Source organism: Vidua macroura, chromosome 3 (assembly GCF_024509145.1).
Source record: "Vidua macroura isolate BioBank_ID:100142 chromosome 3, ASM2450914v1, whole genome shotgun sequence".
NCBI lineage: Eukaryota > Metazoa > Chordata > Aves > Passeriformes > Viduidae > Vidua > Vidua macroura.
Genome location: NC_071573.1, coordinates 26557103 through 26576505, shown reverse-complemented (window position 1 = coordinate 26576505; position 19403 = coordinate 26557103). Strand labels below are relative to the sequence as shown.

Sequence of the window (19403 nt, the reverse complement as noted above, 5' to 3'; positions counted from 1 at the left end):
CATCTCTGGTTGACATGAGGAAAGGAGAATTGCTTCTTATTAGGTGTCAGGGAACTGGGAACCCCATTTTCAGGGAAGGAAAGATCAACTGTTTAAAAATGAAAGAAGTAAATTGATAGCCCTGTCTGGTTTGAAGCAGGAGGCTGTTCATTTGGAGGGACCAAACAGGGTAATTTGCAAACTCCTGTTGGAATAATAAGTCTTTAATGGCTGGAATATGATTATGGTTCATATTCCTGAGGGCTACCAATATTAGATGCTCACTTGTGCTGGAGTATGTCAGACATTCAGCCTGGTGAAAGGCAGGGAGACTCTCACAAGCTGGGGAGGTGAATACTATGTACAGTCACTAACAAGGGTGCTGAGTTACAGGAGCACTTAAATGTTGGCTGTGGAATACATTTTAATTGCTTAAGTGCTTTGGTGTGTTTTTGAATCACATTATCTGTCTGCAGGATTTCCTCGCCCAGTACGGATTGTTAAAGTAGAAAGGAAAATGGATGTTGCTCTCTGAAGCCCAAGGTACTCTGTGGCAGCTCACTAATTGCTGCTTTTGTGGGCCAGGAGGCCACTGCAGCAGGGAGGGAGGGCAGTGTCAGCACTGGGCACACTGTTTCATGCCAGACACAAGGTTGTTAATGGTCATGTGCTGGCCCTGCTTCCCTCCAAAAGCAGCAAATGCCCTCGGTGACCTTACTGGAGATGAGTGAGAGCTCTCAGACAGGTGCTAATGCCAGTAAGAGTGGCTCCAGTGACTGACAGTGTGGGTGGTGCACACAGGGAAGAAATGGCATTCCACAGCACAGCTGTAAAACTGAACACTTCCCTTAGGAAATGAGGATCTGGGAGCTCAGGTGCATTGTACTTTTGTACAGTCCTGTAGGGAAAACATCATCTGAGTGCAAAGCTGCAAGAAATGCCAACCAGAGTGACTCTAGGGCTTGAGCTACTTGCAAAAAAATAAAAACTTCAAGGTTGAGAGACTGGTGGCAAATCTCAAGGTTTGTGGCTTAAGGCTTGGAACAAATGTTGATGGTTTTTCCTACTGGAAAATTAACGTTGCATTCCTGTGCTGTGTATGAGTTATGGTAGGTTGAAAGGAAAACATCACACTTCTGACTGCAACCCTGGTTTTCTTTCTCTTTTTTCCCACCACTTCTTTCACACAGAATTAACATAGCCAAAAACTTGCACATAATTAAGTAAAATAAGAGTTTACTGCTAGAAATGAATGATCAATGGGAAAATGAAAGATGTCAAGTTAAGAGGCTTCAACTCCTGTAACACCGAAACGGAAGGTAAAATCCCCCTGCTGGCTTCTTTTTTTGTATGCTCCTTGCTGGGAACCACGAAGCCATCTCCTGCTTGAACCAGTGCAATGATCTTGTAAATTCATATGGGTGGGCTCTGCTTTAAGTGGAGACTTTGCTGGTGAACATTAAGGCCAAGACTTTGCCTCTGCTTTCCCCAGCTGTATCTGAGATGCTTGTATTTTTTTAAGACTAAGAACTGCTGCAAGAAAATAAAAAAATAAAAAAAAAAAAAAAATCAAAAACCAAACAAACCATAAAAATCTCAATTCTGTGGAATAATTCTCAGATTGTGAAGCTTTTTTCCAAATAAGTGTGCTTTGATGCTTGTAGCGTGATCTTTGTTTTGTGGTTCTGTGAGTGTTATATTGTTCTTCCATAGCTGGCGCCACGTCTCCCTCTGACACCTGTCTCCCCCCTGCAGATGAGAGCCCTCCTGCCAGCAGCAGCCTGCTGCAAGCGGTAGCCGAGGCAGAGTGGCTGCCAGGGAGTGTTTGAAGAGCTTCTCGCTGTGTCTGCTTCGCTTCCCAGTGCAGCTCCCATGGCCTGTGACGAACCCGCTGCTCTCTCGGGCATCTTCACGCGCCAGAACTCCTCCAGCACCAGCTCCCTGGACTTTGAGCCCGACACCGACTACAAGTTTGTGGAAAGCCTGGAGGAGCGGTACAAGTGCGCCTACTGCCACCTGGTCCTGCGCAACCCCCACCAGACGGGATGCGGGCACCGCTTCTGCCAGCAGTGCATTCTTGCTCTGAGGTGAGAGCAGACTCCTCCCGTGTCCACAAGCTCCCCTTGTTCCCTTTCCTAAAAAAAGCAGCCCACGTCTTCTATACATCAGCAGTGAGTGCCATGATAATGTTACTGACCCAGGGAGAGGCTGAAGGAGTCAGTGGAAGGGCTCTGTTGAACCCAGTGACTGCATGCTCAGTGTTTTAAAGGTGTCTCTAAAGACCTTACCCAGTGTTGGTGAGCCGCAGGGAAGTCAGCATAAAGAAACTGTTGATGTAAGCTGATAGTGCTGTGTGAGATGCTGCTGTGGTCTGTCTGTCTGCCATGGTGCTCTTCTGAGGAATTTGCTGCCTTGATGTCTCACGCTGTTGGTGCTGGTGGTTAGATTAGGCTGTGTTCATTTGCTTCTGTATAATTCCTCTGAATTTAGCAGAATTATAAACTGATGTTAATATTACCTGATGCTGCAGTCAGATCACAAGGCTGCTGGCATCCCTCTTTCTTGGAACAAAAGAGATTACCCCCCAGACCTGTCTGGGAATACATTATGGACTCTGGTGTACTTGAGGGCAGAATTTCACCTGGAAAGGTCGCAGAGGAGTCTCTTTGTGTGGATGGATGTCACTAATTACCTTTTGTGAACTTTAGATGCTTCATGTTTGCTGCTTTGTCTCTGGGTTGACTCCTTTTGCACTGCCTATGACTGTTTTCCTGGGTTTTACACAATTTCTATGCTTTTTAAGAAGGAAGCCATTAGATCTCCTTTTACTGGTGTAACAAAGGAGGGCACTGCTTCTAGTAGTGAATTTAAAGGCTGAATTTAAAGCACACAATGAGATTTTTTGAGATACGACATTTGTGATCTGCAGATGGTCAGAAAGTGACAACGTTCTCTTAATTAAAAAACATCTTGTGGTTTTTGCCATTGAACACTCTTAGGAGAGACTCTGCTTTCTGTTACGTATTCACGGTTGCTGCTTTATGCCCTCTTTGAGCTGTGGGCAGAATTTGGCTGTGTAGTTGCCAGATGAAAGTGTTTTTAAAGGACTTTTTGTTGTTGTTTTTATGCTATCTACTGCTGACTTCTGTCAGAGATTATAGCACAGCCCAATTTCATAAAATAAATTGAATTTCCTGTGGGTTAACATGACTCTTCTTTTAATCTAGAGAGTTAAATGCAGCACCCACCTGTCCTGTCGACAAAGAAACAATAAAAATGCATGAGGTAAGTGGCTATAGCTCTATTTCAGCAGTCAGCATTTACATGGGAAAGGAAAGATAGATGACAACAAGGTGGCTTTTAGTCCTCAGGGCTGAGCATTTTTTTTGTCTCTGAAATAATGCTAAAGGAAGCAGTGTACTCAGTGATGCTCTCCCAGAAAGGGATTATGGCTGTCTAGCTTAAGCTTCATTTTATACCTCATGTTCTAAAGTTATTTCATTTTAGTCCTCTGTATTTCCAGTAAAGTGTTGAAGAATTTCACAAAGCTTTGAATCCTCCTTGGCTATAATTTGCTTTCTTGATTGTCTCCATTAGCTCTCATTAACCCTGAAGACCTAATTTACTTTTGGGTAACTTTCAGAGGAAAAGAGAAGTTCATAGTTTTTATTTTGCAAGCTATTGTTGATTTTGGTTGTTTTGTTTTATAATGGATTCATTTGTCCTTATTTATATTTTAAAGCTTAAAAGTATACTATATACTGGTCCTGACAGAAATTTTCCAGGGAAATGAAATGTCTCCTTCCTCTCTCTCCTCATCCTGATAGGAAATTATAATCAGACTGTGCACAGGATTTTTGTTTTTCATTTGCCATCTTCTACTTCTTGCAAATTTTGATGACAACAATGTGGGAAGATCTCTAAATAAGACTGAGAGTTTGCTCTGGGGGCTTCATTTGTTTCTGCATACGCAGCTGAGAATGGTGCTGCTTCTCAGAGGTGACAGAAAGGATATCTCAGCATTGCCCCCATCCCAAAGGCACTGCTTGAACAGAGCGGAGCATGCACAGAGCTGGTTTGGTTTTCAGAGCCTGTTAGCTCCAGCTGCTTTCTTTTAGATACAGGCAGGCTCTGGCAGTGGTTATACAGCTCCTGTGCTACTAGTCCTGCTGGTTGTGGGATGGATCAGCATCTCTGAAATAATTATGTGGGGAGGGGGGGAACCCTATGCTTACTAGAAATGTCATAAATGGTTAAATTTATAGTTTCAATACAAATTTTCAATATGAATTACCAAGAGTCATACTCACAATTATGGTGTCTACACTTGAACACCTAGAAGATCTGTAGTGATGTTTTGTTCTTTTATATTATTTATAACATCCCATGTGGCTGCATATTAAGGCTGGTTTGCTCCCTTTACAGGTATTCAAAGACAACTGCTGTAAAAGAGAAGTTCTCAACTTGCATGTGTTCTGCAAAAACTTTCCTGACTGCAGTTCAAAAGTAATTCTGGGACGATATCAGGTTGGTTTGCTTGATCAAATTTTGAAGCCTTTGATTTTCATGACAGCTCTGTGTATTTATGATCAGCTAAATTCCCGTGATTGTCTTCAGAATTATTGTAGCAACATGGTTGTAAGTACAAAGATTATGACAGCTATACTCTGTAAGTAGCATATATTACAGCTTTTAGCTTGTTCCACCTTTGCCTTAGGTTTTTTTGGTTTTTTTTAATAAGAACCATTTGCTTTATGTAGCCTTTGTAAATCGCAGTATTCATTCATATTCTGAATGCTGAGGTGATTGTTGATTTGAGGAAATGTGCCAGGTCACACTGGCCATTTGGCATTTAATCTGCTGCTGTGTGTTGCAGGAGCATCTGCAGCAGTGTTTGTTTGAATGCATGCAATGCACTAATGATGGATGTCAGGATCAAGTTCTTCGCAAAGACCTGAAGGAGCACTTGAGGCAGCACTGTAAATTCCGAGAAGAGAGGTGCCAGTACTGTAATACATATGTAGTGTTAATTAACATAGAGGTAAGATTATGAAGCATTTCCAGGAATCCGTAGCACCTGTTTCCCCTTGATATTGCTGAGTGAAAAGTTTCCAACATTGCAATGGCACTTAACTCCTGAAAAAGAATTAGGCTGAGTAGCTGAAGGAGAAAGTATAATGAATGCACTTTAAATCATAACCAATTAATTATGCTCTCTTATGAGCAACAAAGTGATATGTGGCTTGCATTTTTATGTTTGGGTTATTTTTTGCATAGTTTCCTCTGTATATACTACTTTACAAAAATGAAAGCCATTGCCTTGTTCTGTTTTCTTCTTCTTCAGAATCATGAGAAAAATGACTGTCCTGATTATCCTGTGCCTTGTCTCCAAAACTGTTCACAAATAATTCTGAAAAAAGAGGTACTATTATTTTTTTCAGATACTGTGATTCAGCAGATCAGATGAATTTATGAAAACGGAAAGCTATGCTGCAGACCCCATTGGCCCGTGCCAATAAAATTTCATTGCTCTAAGAGTTTCCTTTGTTCAATCCTAAAAGGGATATATCTCCCATCTTATAAGTGGATTATTCTGTCACTGCAAGCCACTGCTGTTTTGCAGCATGGAAAAATACCCGGCTTGCTTATTGATTCTGAATACTCATTTTCCTGGTAAAGTGATTGGTGGTGTCATGACAATGGCCTTTATTCACCCTTTTTGCAGGCATTTAGGTTTTATTAGTGCTTCAAATTACTAAGTATTTATTTAATCACAAACTGCTTCATTAATACATGCAGATTGAAAAGCACCATGCCGTGTGTCCCGAGGCAGAAGTGGACTGTCCATACAAGCAGTACGGCTGTCATGTAAAGGTACTGTTTTACAGATCTTTGTCTGTACCAGGACTGGACTTTGTCTCCCAGACCAATCAGAATAATTAAAATAACTAATTTATATCCTTTCACAACCAGTTCTGCTGGCTAAGCTGAAATACTAGAGAATCAGGACTGTCCTTCCCTCACTTTCAAGGCATAATGTTTGCATCAAAACATTTTTTACCAACAGCTTCAAAAATCTGCTTATCTTATTATTTTATTCTTTCACTTCCCCCCCTCTGCCTCACTAAGGTTAAAAGAGGGAAACTTGCTGAACATGAAAACAGTGCCCTGAGGGAACACATGCTGCAGATTTTAGACAAGAACTCCCGGTTGGAAGAGCAGGTAAGTTATATTTAATGAGCACTCTTCAGCAGTTCTTGACTGGTTAGTGGATGATATGAGATTCTACATTTGTTGCCTGGTTTAGAACAGGTACATTTTAGAAGACTGTTTTTATGGTTTTTCACACCTCAGAAGACAGAATAAGCTCTTCTAGTGAAGTCAGTCAATTACAGGGAAACCTCTCTGTGCTCAGGCACTTATATTCTCCACCAGGCACAGTGGGAGGTTCCTTGCTATTGCTCACCTCATTTGCTTTCAGTCTCTGCTTTACACTGGATATGAGGTTTAGAGATAAAGTATTTTAAAGTTTCATTGACTGGCCAGTTTGCTCCAAAAAGCAGCCTTTAGCTGCCCAGGTCACCTGCTCTGTGTGGAGGCAGCATGGAGGACAGCAGAGCCAGTTGCAAGCACCTGGCTCTGCTCAAGATCACTTCTTTGCCTCCCAACAGGAGACACTGGCTGTAGGCCCAGTCCTGTTAACTGAGTAGATCCAAGCTGATGGATTACTCTTTGCTTGTTTATGCAAGAAATAACAGTCCCAACTGCTAAAACTTGGTTTTGAAGTGTGTATCCCTCACTGACTCATCTCTTCTGCTGGTTAGACCTCACTAGAGGAAGAAAATGCATATACATACACACAGAAACAGACATGCACCTGTGCATGTAAGTATGTATTATCCCACTATAGAGCTGAATGGATCATTATGGGAATGAGAGATAGCAGCCTCTTTGCGCCTGGAGCCACACAGATCTATTCAGTTCTTGCCAGTGCTTATTCACAAACAGTGAATTAAGGAGTGCTCTATCTAGCTCACTTGGAGGATTTGCATTGTTAACTTTTCCAGTGCCTCTTATATAGTCAGATACGTTATAATTTCTTCATTGTATATTTTGGTGTTCCTTAGCATTTATACTCTGATTTTTCCCATCTGTAGATATCTGACCTGTATAAGAGCCTGGAATGTAAAGAGATCAAAATCCAGCAGCTAGCAGATGCCATTAAGAAGTGTGAGAAAGAATTCAGACAGTATACACAACTGTTTGGTAACAACAACAACTTGATGGTAAGCACTCAGGTGAGACACTGATTTTACTTTTTTTACCAATTGCTTTTTTGCATCCTGAAATATGTTTCTCCAGTAATAGTTGCCATTCATAGCACAGCAATAACAAATCTCCCCAAGACCTTCTCATTTTTTTACAATATGGTATTGTCTTTTCATTTTAATTGATACAGAAGTTTGGATACATGATCTGGGCAAAAAGCACTGTACAAATTCTCATGGTCAGATGCCCAGGGCAAATGTGCAGGTGTAAATTTGAATAATGAATTGAATGAAGTGGTGCAGTGTGGATGGGTTCTGAATGAGGGATGGCTTCTCAGTCTGTAAATGTGCTGAATTAATCATGAAGGAGCACTGGGATAAGCTCCGAAGCCAGCAAAGCACTCTGAATGCATCATATGTTGATACTGCTGACATGCTAAAGACTTCAGTATCTTAATTCAAAGCAAATATCTGGTTTTATGGATATCTCCTGCCTCTACTTCCCACCCTCTTCCAATGGCATGGACTGAGAAGGCTCTGGCCAGTCACCTGGATAAGTCTGCACGCCTGGAATCACAAGTGAAACAGCTAACACAGATGGCAAACCAGCAGCAAAGTAAATTAGACCTGCAGCCCCTGTTTGACACAATTGAAAATGTGAAACAGAAGATTGCCCTGATGGAGACATACGACCAGCGCTTGGGTAGGTTGGCACTTCCCTGCACAGGTGGGGAGGGTTGCTGATTTACTGGTGGCTAAGTAGAGGCTCTGGTGCTACTAGAAAGTGCTTTATTCTTGCATTCTGAGACCAAACTGTGATGGTGTTCTCCCACCTATCCCTACTACACAGAATTCCAGTGGCACTGCAGGGCCACAGAGCTGGCCTTGGTTTGGCTCCTGCACTGTGATGGAGGCTGTGCTGCTATTCAGGCATTCACGATTTATAGTTGACACTTTTCTTATTCAACTACCAGCTGCAATTACAGTTTTAAAAAGTTAACAGCTGTAGTTCATAGCCTGTACTCAGGCTTGGGTAGATCAGTTTTGCCAGCTTGACTCTGGGGTGCTCATTTTATCCAGGGCTCTGACAATTTTATTGTACCAAGTCTCTCTCTCTTTTTTTTTCCTATTTTTTTTTTTCCTCTTCTCTCAGTTGTTTTGGAAGATCAGTCCAGCAAACATGATCTGCAGATCAATATTCACAAAGCACAGCTCAATAAGAACGAAGAACGATTTAAGCTTTTGGAAGGCACGTGCTACAATGGGAAATTAATCTGGAAAATCACAGACTACCAGAAGAAGAAAAGAGAGGCAGTGGAAGGCCGTGTGCTGTCCATAGCCAGCCAGCCCTTCTACACCAGCCGCTGTGGGTACAGGTTGTGTGCCAGAGCCTACCTGAACGGGGACGGCTCGGGAAAGGGAACGCACATCTCCCTCTACTTCGTGGTCATGAGGGGCGAGTTTGACTCACTACTGCTGTGGCCTTTCAAGCAGAAGGTTACACTTATGCTTTTGGACCAAAGTGGGAAAAAAAATCACATTGTGGACGTCTTTAGAGCTGACCCCAACAGCAGCAGTTTCAAAAGGCCGGATGGAGAAATGAATATCGCCTCCGGCTGTCCGCGCTTCGTGCCGCACACTGTCCTGGAGAGCACAAAGAACACCTACATCAGAGATGACACTCTCTTTTTGAAAGTGGTCGTGGATCTAACTGATTTGGAGGAATTGTGATAAGCGTGCCCGGTCAGTGTGACTGCTGTAAGCATGAGGAACTGCTTTTGTGGTGAGCACCAGCCATGCAATAGCAAATTGCCACCAGTCAAGCTACTGAGACTGTTTCATGGCTTTGGCCTACAGGACAGATAATGAATTGCCAAAGCATCAGCCTTTCCTTTTCTATCCTTTTTTTCAAGACTGCATTTTTAAGGCAGCTAGAAGTCCAGGTTGGTGCAAACATGCATTCAATCCAGTTTGGTTCAGTCCACGATGGGGGGAATGCTTGGCTCCCATCACCAGACTGGCATTTGGAGATGAACCACCTCCAGTAAATTCCCAGGAGCCCAGGCAGGCCTGTGGGCTCCTCTCCCTCACACAGAAGTGAAGCCATGCCCAAACATGCAAGTGCATTTCATCTGTCTTCAATGGAAACATTTCAACATTAGCAAATTTGAATCAATGTGTCTTGATCCCTCCATCTCCTGGATTTTTGAAGCAGGGAGAACATTTGCCAAGTATTTTGCATCTTTTTTATTTGTTTTAATTGTATTTTTCCAGAAAGCCCAGAGGAAGGGGCCAATGCCTCCTACTTTTTTAGCCCGTTGTTTCAGCTGTACAGAATACCCCAGGTCATAACAGCTTTCTTATGTCCTTTCCACTCCTGCCTAGTGCCTTGGGACTGGTTTCCATTGGTGGTAAACATTCACAGTCCCCATCTGAAGCTAAAAGCTGCAGGTGCTGTTCACCTCTCAGGACATGGCCAGAGGCAGGGCACTCGGCCAGCTTGCCAGCTCCTGGCTGCACTGCTGGAAGAGGGGCAAAACTCCTGTTTTTTTTCTTCCACATCTGTGCAAATGAGATATTTTCTGTCCTTACCAGCTCTACAAAAGGCAGGAAGAGCTTGGGGAATAGCTCATTTATGTAACATGCAATTTTCCTCTCTCCTAGAAGTTTGGGGAAGAAGGGGGGAAATAGATTAGGGAGTGAGGTTGCTGTAAGAACCCAATTTTGACAATCAGTGCAGCTTTAGTGTTTGTTAAAGGATGACACAGCTGCTGACTGTGATGTCTGGAGATCTTAATTTTTATTCCAAGTTCCTTCCATATTGCAAAGGAATGTGTGCATTGTACAGGGTTTATTGGAGACACACTAAAACCATCAAGGTCAGGCACTGAGGAACAAGTGACACAGAACACATGTGCCTTTTTAATGCCCTTTGGGTGCCTGTAAGAGTAATGTAATTTTGCATACTCAGTGATTTTGTTATTAAAAGTGGCGGAATTTTGCATCTCTTATCTCTCACTGGTCAGGTAGGGAAACACCACAGCATTATCCATTGCTCCAAAGCTTATCAAGAGACAGCAAGAAACTAAGCTGGTTTTAGAGTAAGAGTAAACTAGGCAGGATAAAAATCAAAACAGGGCACAGACTGCAAGGCGTAAGATAGAAAATTCAGGAGTGCAAATGTGGTAAAATGAAAAATGCCCTTCCCATGAGGGATGTTGATAAGAATCTAAAAAATTCAAGGACTGATACCAAGATGAAGGCAAAATACTTCATTTTGTATCTGCAGTCTTATTGCTAGACACTTTCCCACATGTTTTCAGGACATAGTTCAGACACATGTATTTTCTAACTCAGGGGTGGAGGGGAAGAGACCTTAGTAATCTGTACCTCATGATGGGTTAGCACATGCAGAATCTTTGTTTTGATCTAGAAGTCCTTTTTGTTTTATAATGTCAAGATGTACTGAGCCACCATAGGGGCTTTCCGTGTTCCTGGGACAGATTGTGAGGAACAAATTTTATTCTTGTGTACCACCACCATTGATCTCAAGAGTCATTTCAGCTGTAAAACAGAATGAATTAGGCATAACACTTGGTTACAAAAAGAGCAGGCTTGTTTTGTCAGTGGTGTGCCATTTGTGACATCAACCCTGAGCCTGGATTTCATGTCGCTGATTACTTTCATATTTGTCATGTAGCTTTCAAAGTGACACACAACTTGCATAATAATCACTAACAACTGATGGGAACGTACCATCCTGTGTCCTGGGGCTCTCCAGTACACTGAGTGTTAAATACAGGAAGTGATAAAGAACTCGGACAAGCAAGGGAGGCAAGATGAATAGGATGTGTGTGGTCTGGATCCTGGGAAACTCCCAGCCCTCTCTGCCTCTACCACCCCAAATGTAAAATGGGGATAATAATACTTGCAGAAGCGTTAGGGTTATTTAAATGTTGTGAAGAAGTTTGAGCATGAAGAGAGCTAAGTATTATTAAAACTCCATTTCTAATTGTTAGAGTAGGTGATGGCATAGTGACGTGGATAAGTGTTTAGTGTTTTTCTAGACAGATTTTGGAAGCATGTTGGGTTTTAGGCAGTTCCTACTGCAATCTCTCCTCTACCTACTGGTTGGGTTTAGGTTTTTGCCATCAATATTCCTTTTAAAAATCTGAAGCACAAATTCATCCTGGATGATGGAAACATCCCTTTTGAATATACTGCCTGTTTTATAAAGAATTAGTTAAGAAGATTAATTTTTTTTTAAAGACAACCTTCTTTGAATTTTTTCTTTTTAGTACAAAAATTAAGAGATTTATGTTAAAATTTTCAGTGATTTTTTTTAACTGCTTGTAAACAGGGTTTTTAATTTCATCCCATTCTTAATAAAGAAAAAAAAATGTATAGCATGAACTGTCAGGAAGAATTTTGATGTTGCATGAAGAATACCAAAAAACTTTTCAATAATATTGTACTGGGTAAGTAACCAAAAGAGTATAGGGTATTTCTACATCAGCATACTGCACGTTTCTAATGTATTTATTGATAGTTTGTAGTTGTTTGAATATCTCTTACTACAATAGAGGCATTTTTCTAGCTGAATGTCTTTACTGTGTACATAATCTAATGTAAGAATAAATAATTTTATCATCCTTCTGGAGGGACTGTGGCCTATATTCCTTTTGCCTGGACTGAAGCAGACTTTTAAGGATGTGGAGTACTGGGTATTTGTTTACACTAATTAAAAAACAACAACAAAAAAAAAAAACCCAACACTGCTTAAGATTAGGAATCAATGTGCTTCATGGGTATTTTGGTTTGTACTTGGATCTCGCAGAGCAGCTGCACTTGCAAGTTCAGTAAATCCTAAGCTAGATCAGATTGATGTCCTCGAGGTGTGAGGATGCACTGCGGTGATAACTGGTGGTGGGGCGGGTTTGGGCTCAGCAGGGGTTGGATTTGTTTCGGTTCGGAGCAGGAACAGGAACTGTTCCAGTATCCCACGACTACGGCGGTATTGTGCAGTGGGGAAGGGGCCCCGGCAGGGCAAAGTCCGGCGTGTCGGCAGGCGGAGCGGGGGCCGCGCTCCGTCCCTGTGCCTGGGAGCCCTCAGGGAGGGCAGGAAGCGGCGGCGGGCGGCCCCAGCCCTTCCGGGTCGCGGGCGGCGCCGACCGAGCGGCGGCGGAGCCGGGGCGGCCGCGGCCGCAGCGCGGGTGGGTCGGGGGCCCTGGGGCGGCCGGGGAAGGGTGGGCCGGGCTGGGCCCTGGGAGGGGGGGCCCTCCGGCCGCTGAGGGCCGTGGGCGGGATCCGTGATCCAGAGACAGCCCGACACGTAGGTGTGGGTAAACCCCCCCCCCCGCCGGCGTCTGCGCCAGCGGCACCCTAGAGCGGGTCTGGCCTCCGGTTCCTGGTGCAAGGGGATGAGCCGGAACGTGCTTTCCCCCCGCAGTGTGGTGCAGTGTCATGGGAGGGGAATGCGGTCCTGTGCCGTGTGCCCCGGGACGACCGTGCAGGAGCGGGGAGGTTGGACCAGGTGACCCTCTGTGGTCCCTTCCAACCTGTCCCACCTTGTGGTTCTATGGCGCTGCCCTCAGGCGTGCTGGCTCGTTTCCTCTGTTTCTGAACTTCCCCCCCTCCAAAGTCTTTTGGAAATGATATTACTGAATGTCCTTTTGCCTCTGACTAGATATGGATAACAGGAAGGATGAAAAAAGTAAGACGCTGTGTGCAACATCAGAAGAAGGGCTGAAGGCCCGAGGTAGGTGCTGTGATCTGTTGCTGTTCTGTGGTTTGTTTGTGTGTCACCCTCTGTGTCACTTATTGGGTTGGCTTGCTTGGTGATGGCAATAGACCATGGCACACTGGAAGAGCAGGGAAAAACACAACCAACCCCTCTAAACAGGGGTTTATTGTGTTTCTGTTCTACTGAGAGTCATTTCTGTAGGCCACAGTTACTAGCAGGCTTGTCACTGTTGCCTTGTATTGCCCTAAGGAAAAGAAAAAAGGAAACGAAAGCGCAGCAGAAGCAGATCCTCATCTGTTTCATCCACATCGTCTTCGAGCAGTACATCCACTTCTTCTTCCTCATCACGCTCATCATCAAGGTCATCTTCTTCCAGTAGTAGTAGAGGTAAGCTACCTCCACATGCACATGATGGTTTCCAGTTATGATTGCACTCCTGAGAGCAATCAAAACTGGAAGCTTGTTTTAAAAGTGGTGAAACCAACACAAAGTGACAGTGCAGAATACCAGTGCTGCTTGTTCAGTGTCTCTCTCATAACCCTTTCCTGTTGTGTGTAAAGGTGCCACTTCACACACAGTTTGCAATGTTCTTGTGTTAATTTGAAGTATTTCTAAAGAAAAACTGCCCTTGTTACTTGGTAACAATATTTAAGCCCCTCAATTTGTTGCATTTTCAAAACACAGATCTTTTTCTACTTCACCAATCTATCTAGGCCAGAGTTGTGGGTTTGATTTAGCCCTACTTTGGACTTAACATTTCAAGCATTTATCTTTGAGAACTTGGGTGAAGCCAGCACATCCGCGGAATCAGTAAATCAGGTATTTTCAGTTTCCATGTTAGTCCAGTAAGTGGCAGTAACTTAATGTGTTCTCTTTCTCAGGGTTAGTTCAACATATATATATATATATATATAGATATATATATATCTGAAACTATAGCACTTTCTTCATATGTTTCATATTTTTCTGTCTTATCTGTAAAACAAATACCTTTTTCAGAATGGTAAACTTACAGGACTTGATTTTATTGTTTATTTCTTTCCTTAATTTCAGATTCTCCTAAATCTAAGTCAAAGAAAAAGAAAAAGGAAAAACATAATAAAAAGGTAAAAGTTTACAAAGAGAAATAAGTAGTTAATAAACAAAACAGTTATTTATATTTCAATAACCTTAAATGTCATGTAAGACATTGTTTTTTTCTGTGGCTTTGTAAATCTAAATCATGCTTTTAGGGTTGTGGTAGCTGAACTGATAAATGGGTACCTGACTTTATACAAAAAGAGAAAGCATTTAAAAGTTACTTTTGCCAATCATTGCTGGTCTAGCTGGAGTTTAGAGTAGTCCCTGAAGAAAAGAGAAGTGGGGAATCTTGATAACTTCATAGAATTTGCCAGAAGAAATTATTTATAGTTGGTGAGAGAAGTGAATGGTAAATTCTTGCTGTTGTAATTTTTCTATTCCATGTTCAGTGATTTATATTGAGGTTACTTTAAAAGAGTATGGGGAATCAGACCTTTTCTGTTCCTCAGAGTCCCAAGGGTTGCTAACTCTGGTGTGTTACTTTCAACTACTTGTCCAGCAGTGGTAAGGGCAAGCAGTCGTGGCTGTCTTCACTTGAGTGGTCTTGAGGGATCCTTGTGGGTTTGGGGGTTTTTGCCCTTGTTAGTCTGTAAGCATAAGGGTGTATGTCTTATTCTTGTAGAAAAGGAAAAAGGAGAACAAAATGAAGAAAAAGAAGGAAAAAAAGAAAAGGAAAGAGAAAACAGGACCTGTCCAGCTTTCGAAGGTATGCTGGTCTGAGTGTGAAGCCCTGTTTTATTTCTCACCTACATACTTAATCCATCCCATCATAAAATTGTTTATAAGATCACCAGTTTGGTCATCAACCAGTTGAAACCTTTCTCTTGTTGTGGACAGTAAGGAAGTACAAAAGATTATTGTCTGTTATTTTACATAAGATTTGTACAGAACAAAACTTATGTCTTCTTAACATGTGATCTCATTTCAGTTCTTCAAAAACAAAAAGAAGAATGAAAACTACAGCATGATAACTGGAAAGAAAATTAAGATGAAAATAAAAAAGACTAAGGAAGATATAGAGGTAGGAGTTAATTAGTCTAAATGTTCCTAAGAAATAATACTGGATCTTTTAATATTTTTTCTAGTAGTAGTTTTTGTAGAAGAGTGGGTCTTGCAGTTAAGAGTTGTAAACTGAGTGTAGCTTTTAGTGTGGCTGTGAGCCCTCTGAGAAATTTTAATTCATTCTTTTGGCAGGCTTTATGTTAGGAAGGGGCTTGGAATGTTCAGTCATGAGCAGATAAACCAAAGGATGCTTGTGCAGGTCCTTAGAATTTCAGCCTGTAATCATTAGCCAATTTGTAGCTTTCTCTTACACTAGTGGTAATTGTACTCATCTTCTTTCAGTCTCTTGTGATCGCTTGTGGTAATTGCTACTTCACTGTGTTTTTCTAACACATGCAAGACTAGCCTTTATTTAGAGAGGAATTTTTAAAAACTCAGTTGTATTATTAGGACCACATGCTCCTGCATTTTCTCAGAGCAGTCAAATATTTTTGCTGAGATACTCAGGGAAATAAATACCGTGCATAGTGTTGTGTGCTGTTGCTATGGATGTTTGGACTCAGCACTTAATACCTTCACTCTTCATCACCTTAGGGTGACCTGCAGAGGGCTCTGGTACTGGTCAGGAAGTGTTACTTCTTTGAGGTATCCTTGGCAGATTCAGGTTCAGCCCTAGTCATTCATTCTACAGCTACCAAAGCAGTCCTGAGCATTCTAAGTTAAATTTGACTGAAAAGACATTATCTTCTCTCTGTGACACCAAAGTGTGTGTTAAATTATGCTGAACGTTTGCTAGGTTTGTTCCAGTAGCCTGCTTGTTATGATATTTGATGTCAAATATTTGATGTAGGTCCTTTTTTAGATTGGTGCCTGTGGTCTTGCTGAATTCCATTATTTACAATATTTAAAGATTCAATGATTTTTTATAAAAAACGCTGGAATTGACTGGTTGGGTCATCTCTTACGTGAAGAGAGAACCCAAATTCAGGGTTCTGTTATGCTGCATAAGCTGCTGTATATGCACAGGGAAAAAAAGATACTTCCCAAAGCCCAGGACTTGCTGTGAGTACAGTGAAAGTTGCCTCAGCCACCAGAGAGGAGCATCTGTTGTGCTTGTGAGTTCCCTCTTGGGCAAGCTGTGAGCTGCACGATGACAACCCAGTGGAGCCTCCTTAGGGAGCCACTTAGGAAATGTCTCATGGAATAGTGACAGCTTGTCTCCCCAGTAGCCATTGCCTGGCACTTCCCCTGGGCACCCATGCCTCACTGGTAGCTGGTTAGATCCAGCTGTGTCAATGGTGCTTGCTTTGGGATGTGGAAACCCCACAGAAAACAGGGATCTGTGGCCTTGCTCCTGAGTACAGGTCTGTTCAACCACTGCCTCTGCTTTTCTGCTCTACAGAGAGACCGGAACCGTGCCCAGCTCCTGGAATTTCTGAACTCTGCCTTGTAACGGGAAGAGTCCTCACCAAGGACTGGTAGATGTACCAAGCCAACAATCATCCTAGCAGAACACTAAAGAGAAACTCAGGGAAAAGGACACCAAGTTGGACAAGACCAGACCCTCCTACTGAGAAGAAAATTGGGATGTCCTTTCTTAATGGCAAAACACAGAGTAGCTAATAACTTGTTAATGGAGATCCATGTCCTCCTGTTGAGATCCTAAGGTAATAACCAAGTTGTGGTGTTTCAGAAAAGCCTAAGTGTGTGTTGTTCACAGTGATAAAAAATGACACACTGAAGTCCAGCAATGTAATTTCTATCTTAACTGCATGCAGAATGCACTCTTCATTTCAAATGTCTTAATTTTTCTAGTAGTTTAAGCAGAGTATTTGTAAATGTTTATTTGAAAGATGAGGTGTTTCTTTTATGTATATTTTTTCTGGTAGTGGTTATGCATATCATAAAGAGTAAACTGACCTTTGTAAATAGAACATCCTTTTACATAAATTATTTTTTTTTAAAGTTCATTCACTAATATGTTATTTTCTTTCAGAATTTGAGATGTGACGTTTCTCTGGACAGTTTATTGCTCTCTCTCATTAGAAAGTGTAACAGCAAAATACTCTAGAGCAGTAATGGTAGCAAATTATTTTTATCCTAAAATAGAAGCAGGAAAGGACTCTGGTTTTATTTGTTTATCTGAATCAGTTGTTCAATTCATAACAGATTGTTTACACCCACTGCCCCACCACCCCCCCCCAAATCAGGAGTTGCAGTTCCTAGACTGAAAGCTCTGGAGTTGTGGCCTGCTTTTCTGATCCTGTGAGCCATGTATCAGATCTTTCTCTCTTTGAAGTGCAGCAAGGCACATACCATCGACATACCTTAGTCTGATGGAGAAACAGCTGTGGAATGGTGTTGAGACAGGCAGTGACAGTGACTTCATGGGTCTGCTGACAGTCCACTGTGAGATGAGACAGGTCTGGACAGGCAGCAGGAGCCCAGCACAGCTGGGTGTGGGTGGGTGTGCCAGCTGTGGTAATTTGCTCAGTGCCTGCACTCTTCCTTCCACACCTTGACTCTTGGTTACCCAGCAGGCCCCTCTGAACATAACCCTGCTGTGGAGTTCACCCGAATCACTCGTGAAGCAGGTGCTCCTCAGGAGCTACGGTTCAGGAATGCCTGAAGGAAGGACTCAAGGGGAGTTGACTTTGACAGAAACATTAAGGGTACAGCAGTCAGAGTGGGGGGAGTTCATTAAAGAGCAAATGGAAAACTGTGTCTGTGTCTGCTACGGTGTTTTGAAGTAAACCTGAAGATTTGTACCATTGCTCAAGGGATAATAACTGTTTTGGTCTGTGAAACCTTCTGAAGATGCTAGAATCCTCTCCTTTCCCTAGTTTTCTTCTGTTGTGAAGCATTTTGTAGTTGTTGCAGAGATGTAATTCTTTAGAGACTAAAACCGTGATCCAACAGAGAAACTCCATACATCCTTATGAACATAAAACTTGCAAAAACATAGGTAAGAAATGGAGTTTCTTTGACTCTTAATCCAACAATTGAAAGGTTGTTTTTTTTTTTAAATAACTGATCTGAAATGTCACTGGGGGGAAAAACCAACCAAACAAGAAAACCCCTTTTATTTATCATGGGGATTATGCTTTGATTTATGCTACTTTGGTATTTTTCTAGCTAGTGATGTCAAAGCGTCTTGCCCAGATAAGCAGCTTTTGTCTCTGGACTTTGCATAACAAGGTTAATCCCAAACACACTCTTAGAAGACAGCATCCTTCCCATTCCCTAGGTTATATTTTATGTAAAGATAGCGTAATTTTGGAAAACTTGGTGCGGAGTAGGGAGTAGAATTTTGGAAGAAGGAAAGAAAATAGCAATGGGAAACGCAGAGATCACGATTGTAAAGAACTGCATTGGTTGGAATGTTCATACTTAATTTAAATAATTTGTTTTTTGTTGCCTTGGTCAAGATCATAAAAACTCCTGCCCTGTTCCGCATTAGCAGAGAAAAGGCAAAGGGCCTTTAGTAATATGATGTGGACTCTTCTTCCTTTAGGGTTTTGATAGTTGTCTCTCATGGTACAAAGAAGTCAAACTATTTCTTCTTACAAAACAAACCTTTTTTCGGTGTGTGTTCAGGACAGAGAAATGTTCTGTTTATTTTTCTTGACATGCTGGGTGTGCTTTGGTGATGCTTTAAAATATTTCTGTGCCAGCATTTACTTCTAAGCTATCATTTCTTCTACAAAGCCAAACTGCTTAAACTTTGGGGCAGTGATTCTGCTTTATTTTCTCCTGCCCAGTCAGTTACAAGTGCACTCTGAAACTTCCCAACAGTTGCTGCTTTTGTAAGCCTCCTTTTCTGTTCTACCCATCTCCGTGTAGATTCTCAGGTTTCTAAAGAGGCTTGAGTCATGTTCCAGCCTTCCCTTCTCCATATTTCCCCACAAGCACTGAGACCCTGTGCATGTCCTTGGGACTGAGTATCTGCTGTTGGGACCAGTCCTCCCTAGTGAGCACAGGGAGAATAGCTAGAATAATGTTCCATGCCTTGCACCCTCAGGGAAGCAGTTCATTTCACTGACCCTTTGGCTAAAGCTTGGCTTCTTAATACTGCTTCAGATCCCTGTTGTGGCAGGTGCACCACAGACTGAACCAGATGAGAAGGTTATAGCAGTAAGAGTGGGGTGAAAATCGGGTTGAGAAATTTGCATGAGGGAACTGTGAAGCAGCGTGGGATGTTAGCCTGATGCACACATGGCTGATAGACTTGCTGTCAGGTCTACCAAGAAGTGCATGTTGTGGGCAAGGGTGAAGGCTGGAACAACAGAGCAGTGGAAAAGGTGAGGCAGGGGTGGAGGGAGACTGCTGCC

The 19403-nt window shown here is 42.3% G+C and overlaps 2 protein-coding genes across 2 annotated transcripts; both read left to right on the top strand.

Annotated features, from left to right (window-relative positions):
- The first annotated feature begins 1213 nt into the window (after positions 1-1213).
- TRAF5 (TNF receptor associated factor 5) lies at positions 1214-11902 on the top strand. Its single transcript, XM_053974479.1, has 11 exons — positions 1214-1298; positions 1735-2066; positions 3207-3264; positions 4405-4506; positions 4856-5020; positions 5324-5401; positions 5779-5853; positions 6109-6201; positions 7137-7277; positions 7782-7950; positions 8401-11902. Exons 2-11 carry the CDS (start codon positions 1852-1854, stop codon positions 8976-8978), a joined length of 1674 nt encoding a protein of 557 aa, XP_053830454.1. The 5' UTR covers positions 1214-1298; positions 1735-1851; the 3' UTR covers positions 8979-11902.
- A 248-nt stretch (positions 11903-12150) lies between these two features.
- LOC128804930 (ADP-ribosylation factor-like protein 6-interacting protein 4) lies at positions 12151-17195 on the top strand. The gene is made up of 7 exons (XM_053973276.1): positions 12151-12460; positions 12934-13005; positions 13240-13377; positions 14044-14096; positions 14693-14776; positions 14999-15091; positions 16475-17195. The coding sequence occupies exons 1-7, from the start codon at positions 12151-12153 to the stop codon at positions 16523-16525; spliced, it is 801 nt and encodes a 266-aa protein (XP_053829251.1). The 3' UTR covers positions 16526-17195.
- Positions 17196-19403: the final 2208 nt, after the last annotated feature.

Bases quoted from the DNA above. Each gene is read 5' to 3' on its own strand.
- LOC128804930 (XM_053973276.1), top strand. From the start codon at position 12,151: ATGCACTGCGGTGATAACTGGTGGTGGGGCGGGTTTGGGCTCAGCAGG. The intron at 13,006-13,239 runs GTAGGTGCTGTG...TATTGCCCTAAG, and splicing joins AGAAGGGCTGAAGGCCCGAG to GAAAAGAAAAAAGGAAACGA. The intron at 13,378-14,043 runs GTAAGCTACCTC...CCTTAATTTCAG, and splicing joins TTCTTCCAGTAGTAGTAGAG to ATTCTCCTAAATCTAAGTCA.
- TRAF5 (XM_053974479.1), top strand. From the start codon at position 1,852: ATGGCCTGTGACGAACCCGCTGCTCTCTCGGGCATCTTCACGCGCCAG. The intron at 2,067-3,206 runs GTGAGAGCAGAC...CTTTTAATCTAG, and splicing joins CAGTGCATTCTTGCTCTGAG to AGAGTTAAATGCAGCACCCA. The intron at 3,265-4,404 runs GTAAGTGGCTAT...CTCCCTTTACAG, and splicing joins AAACAATAAAAATGCATGAG to GTATTCAAAGACAACTGCTG.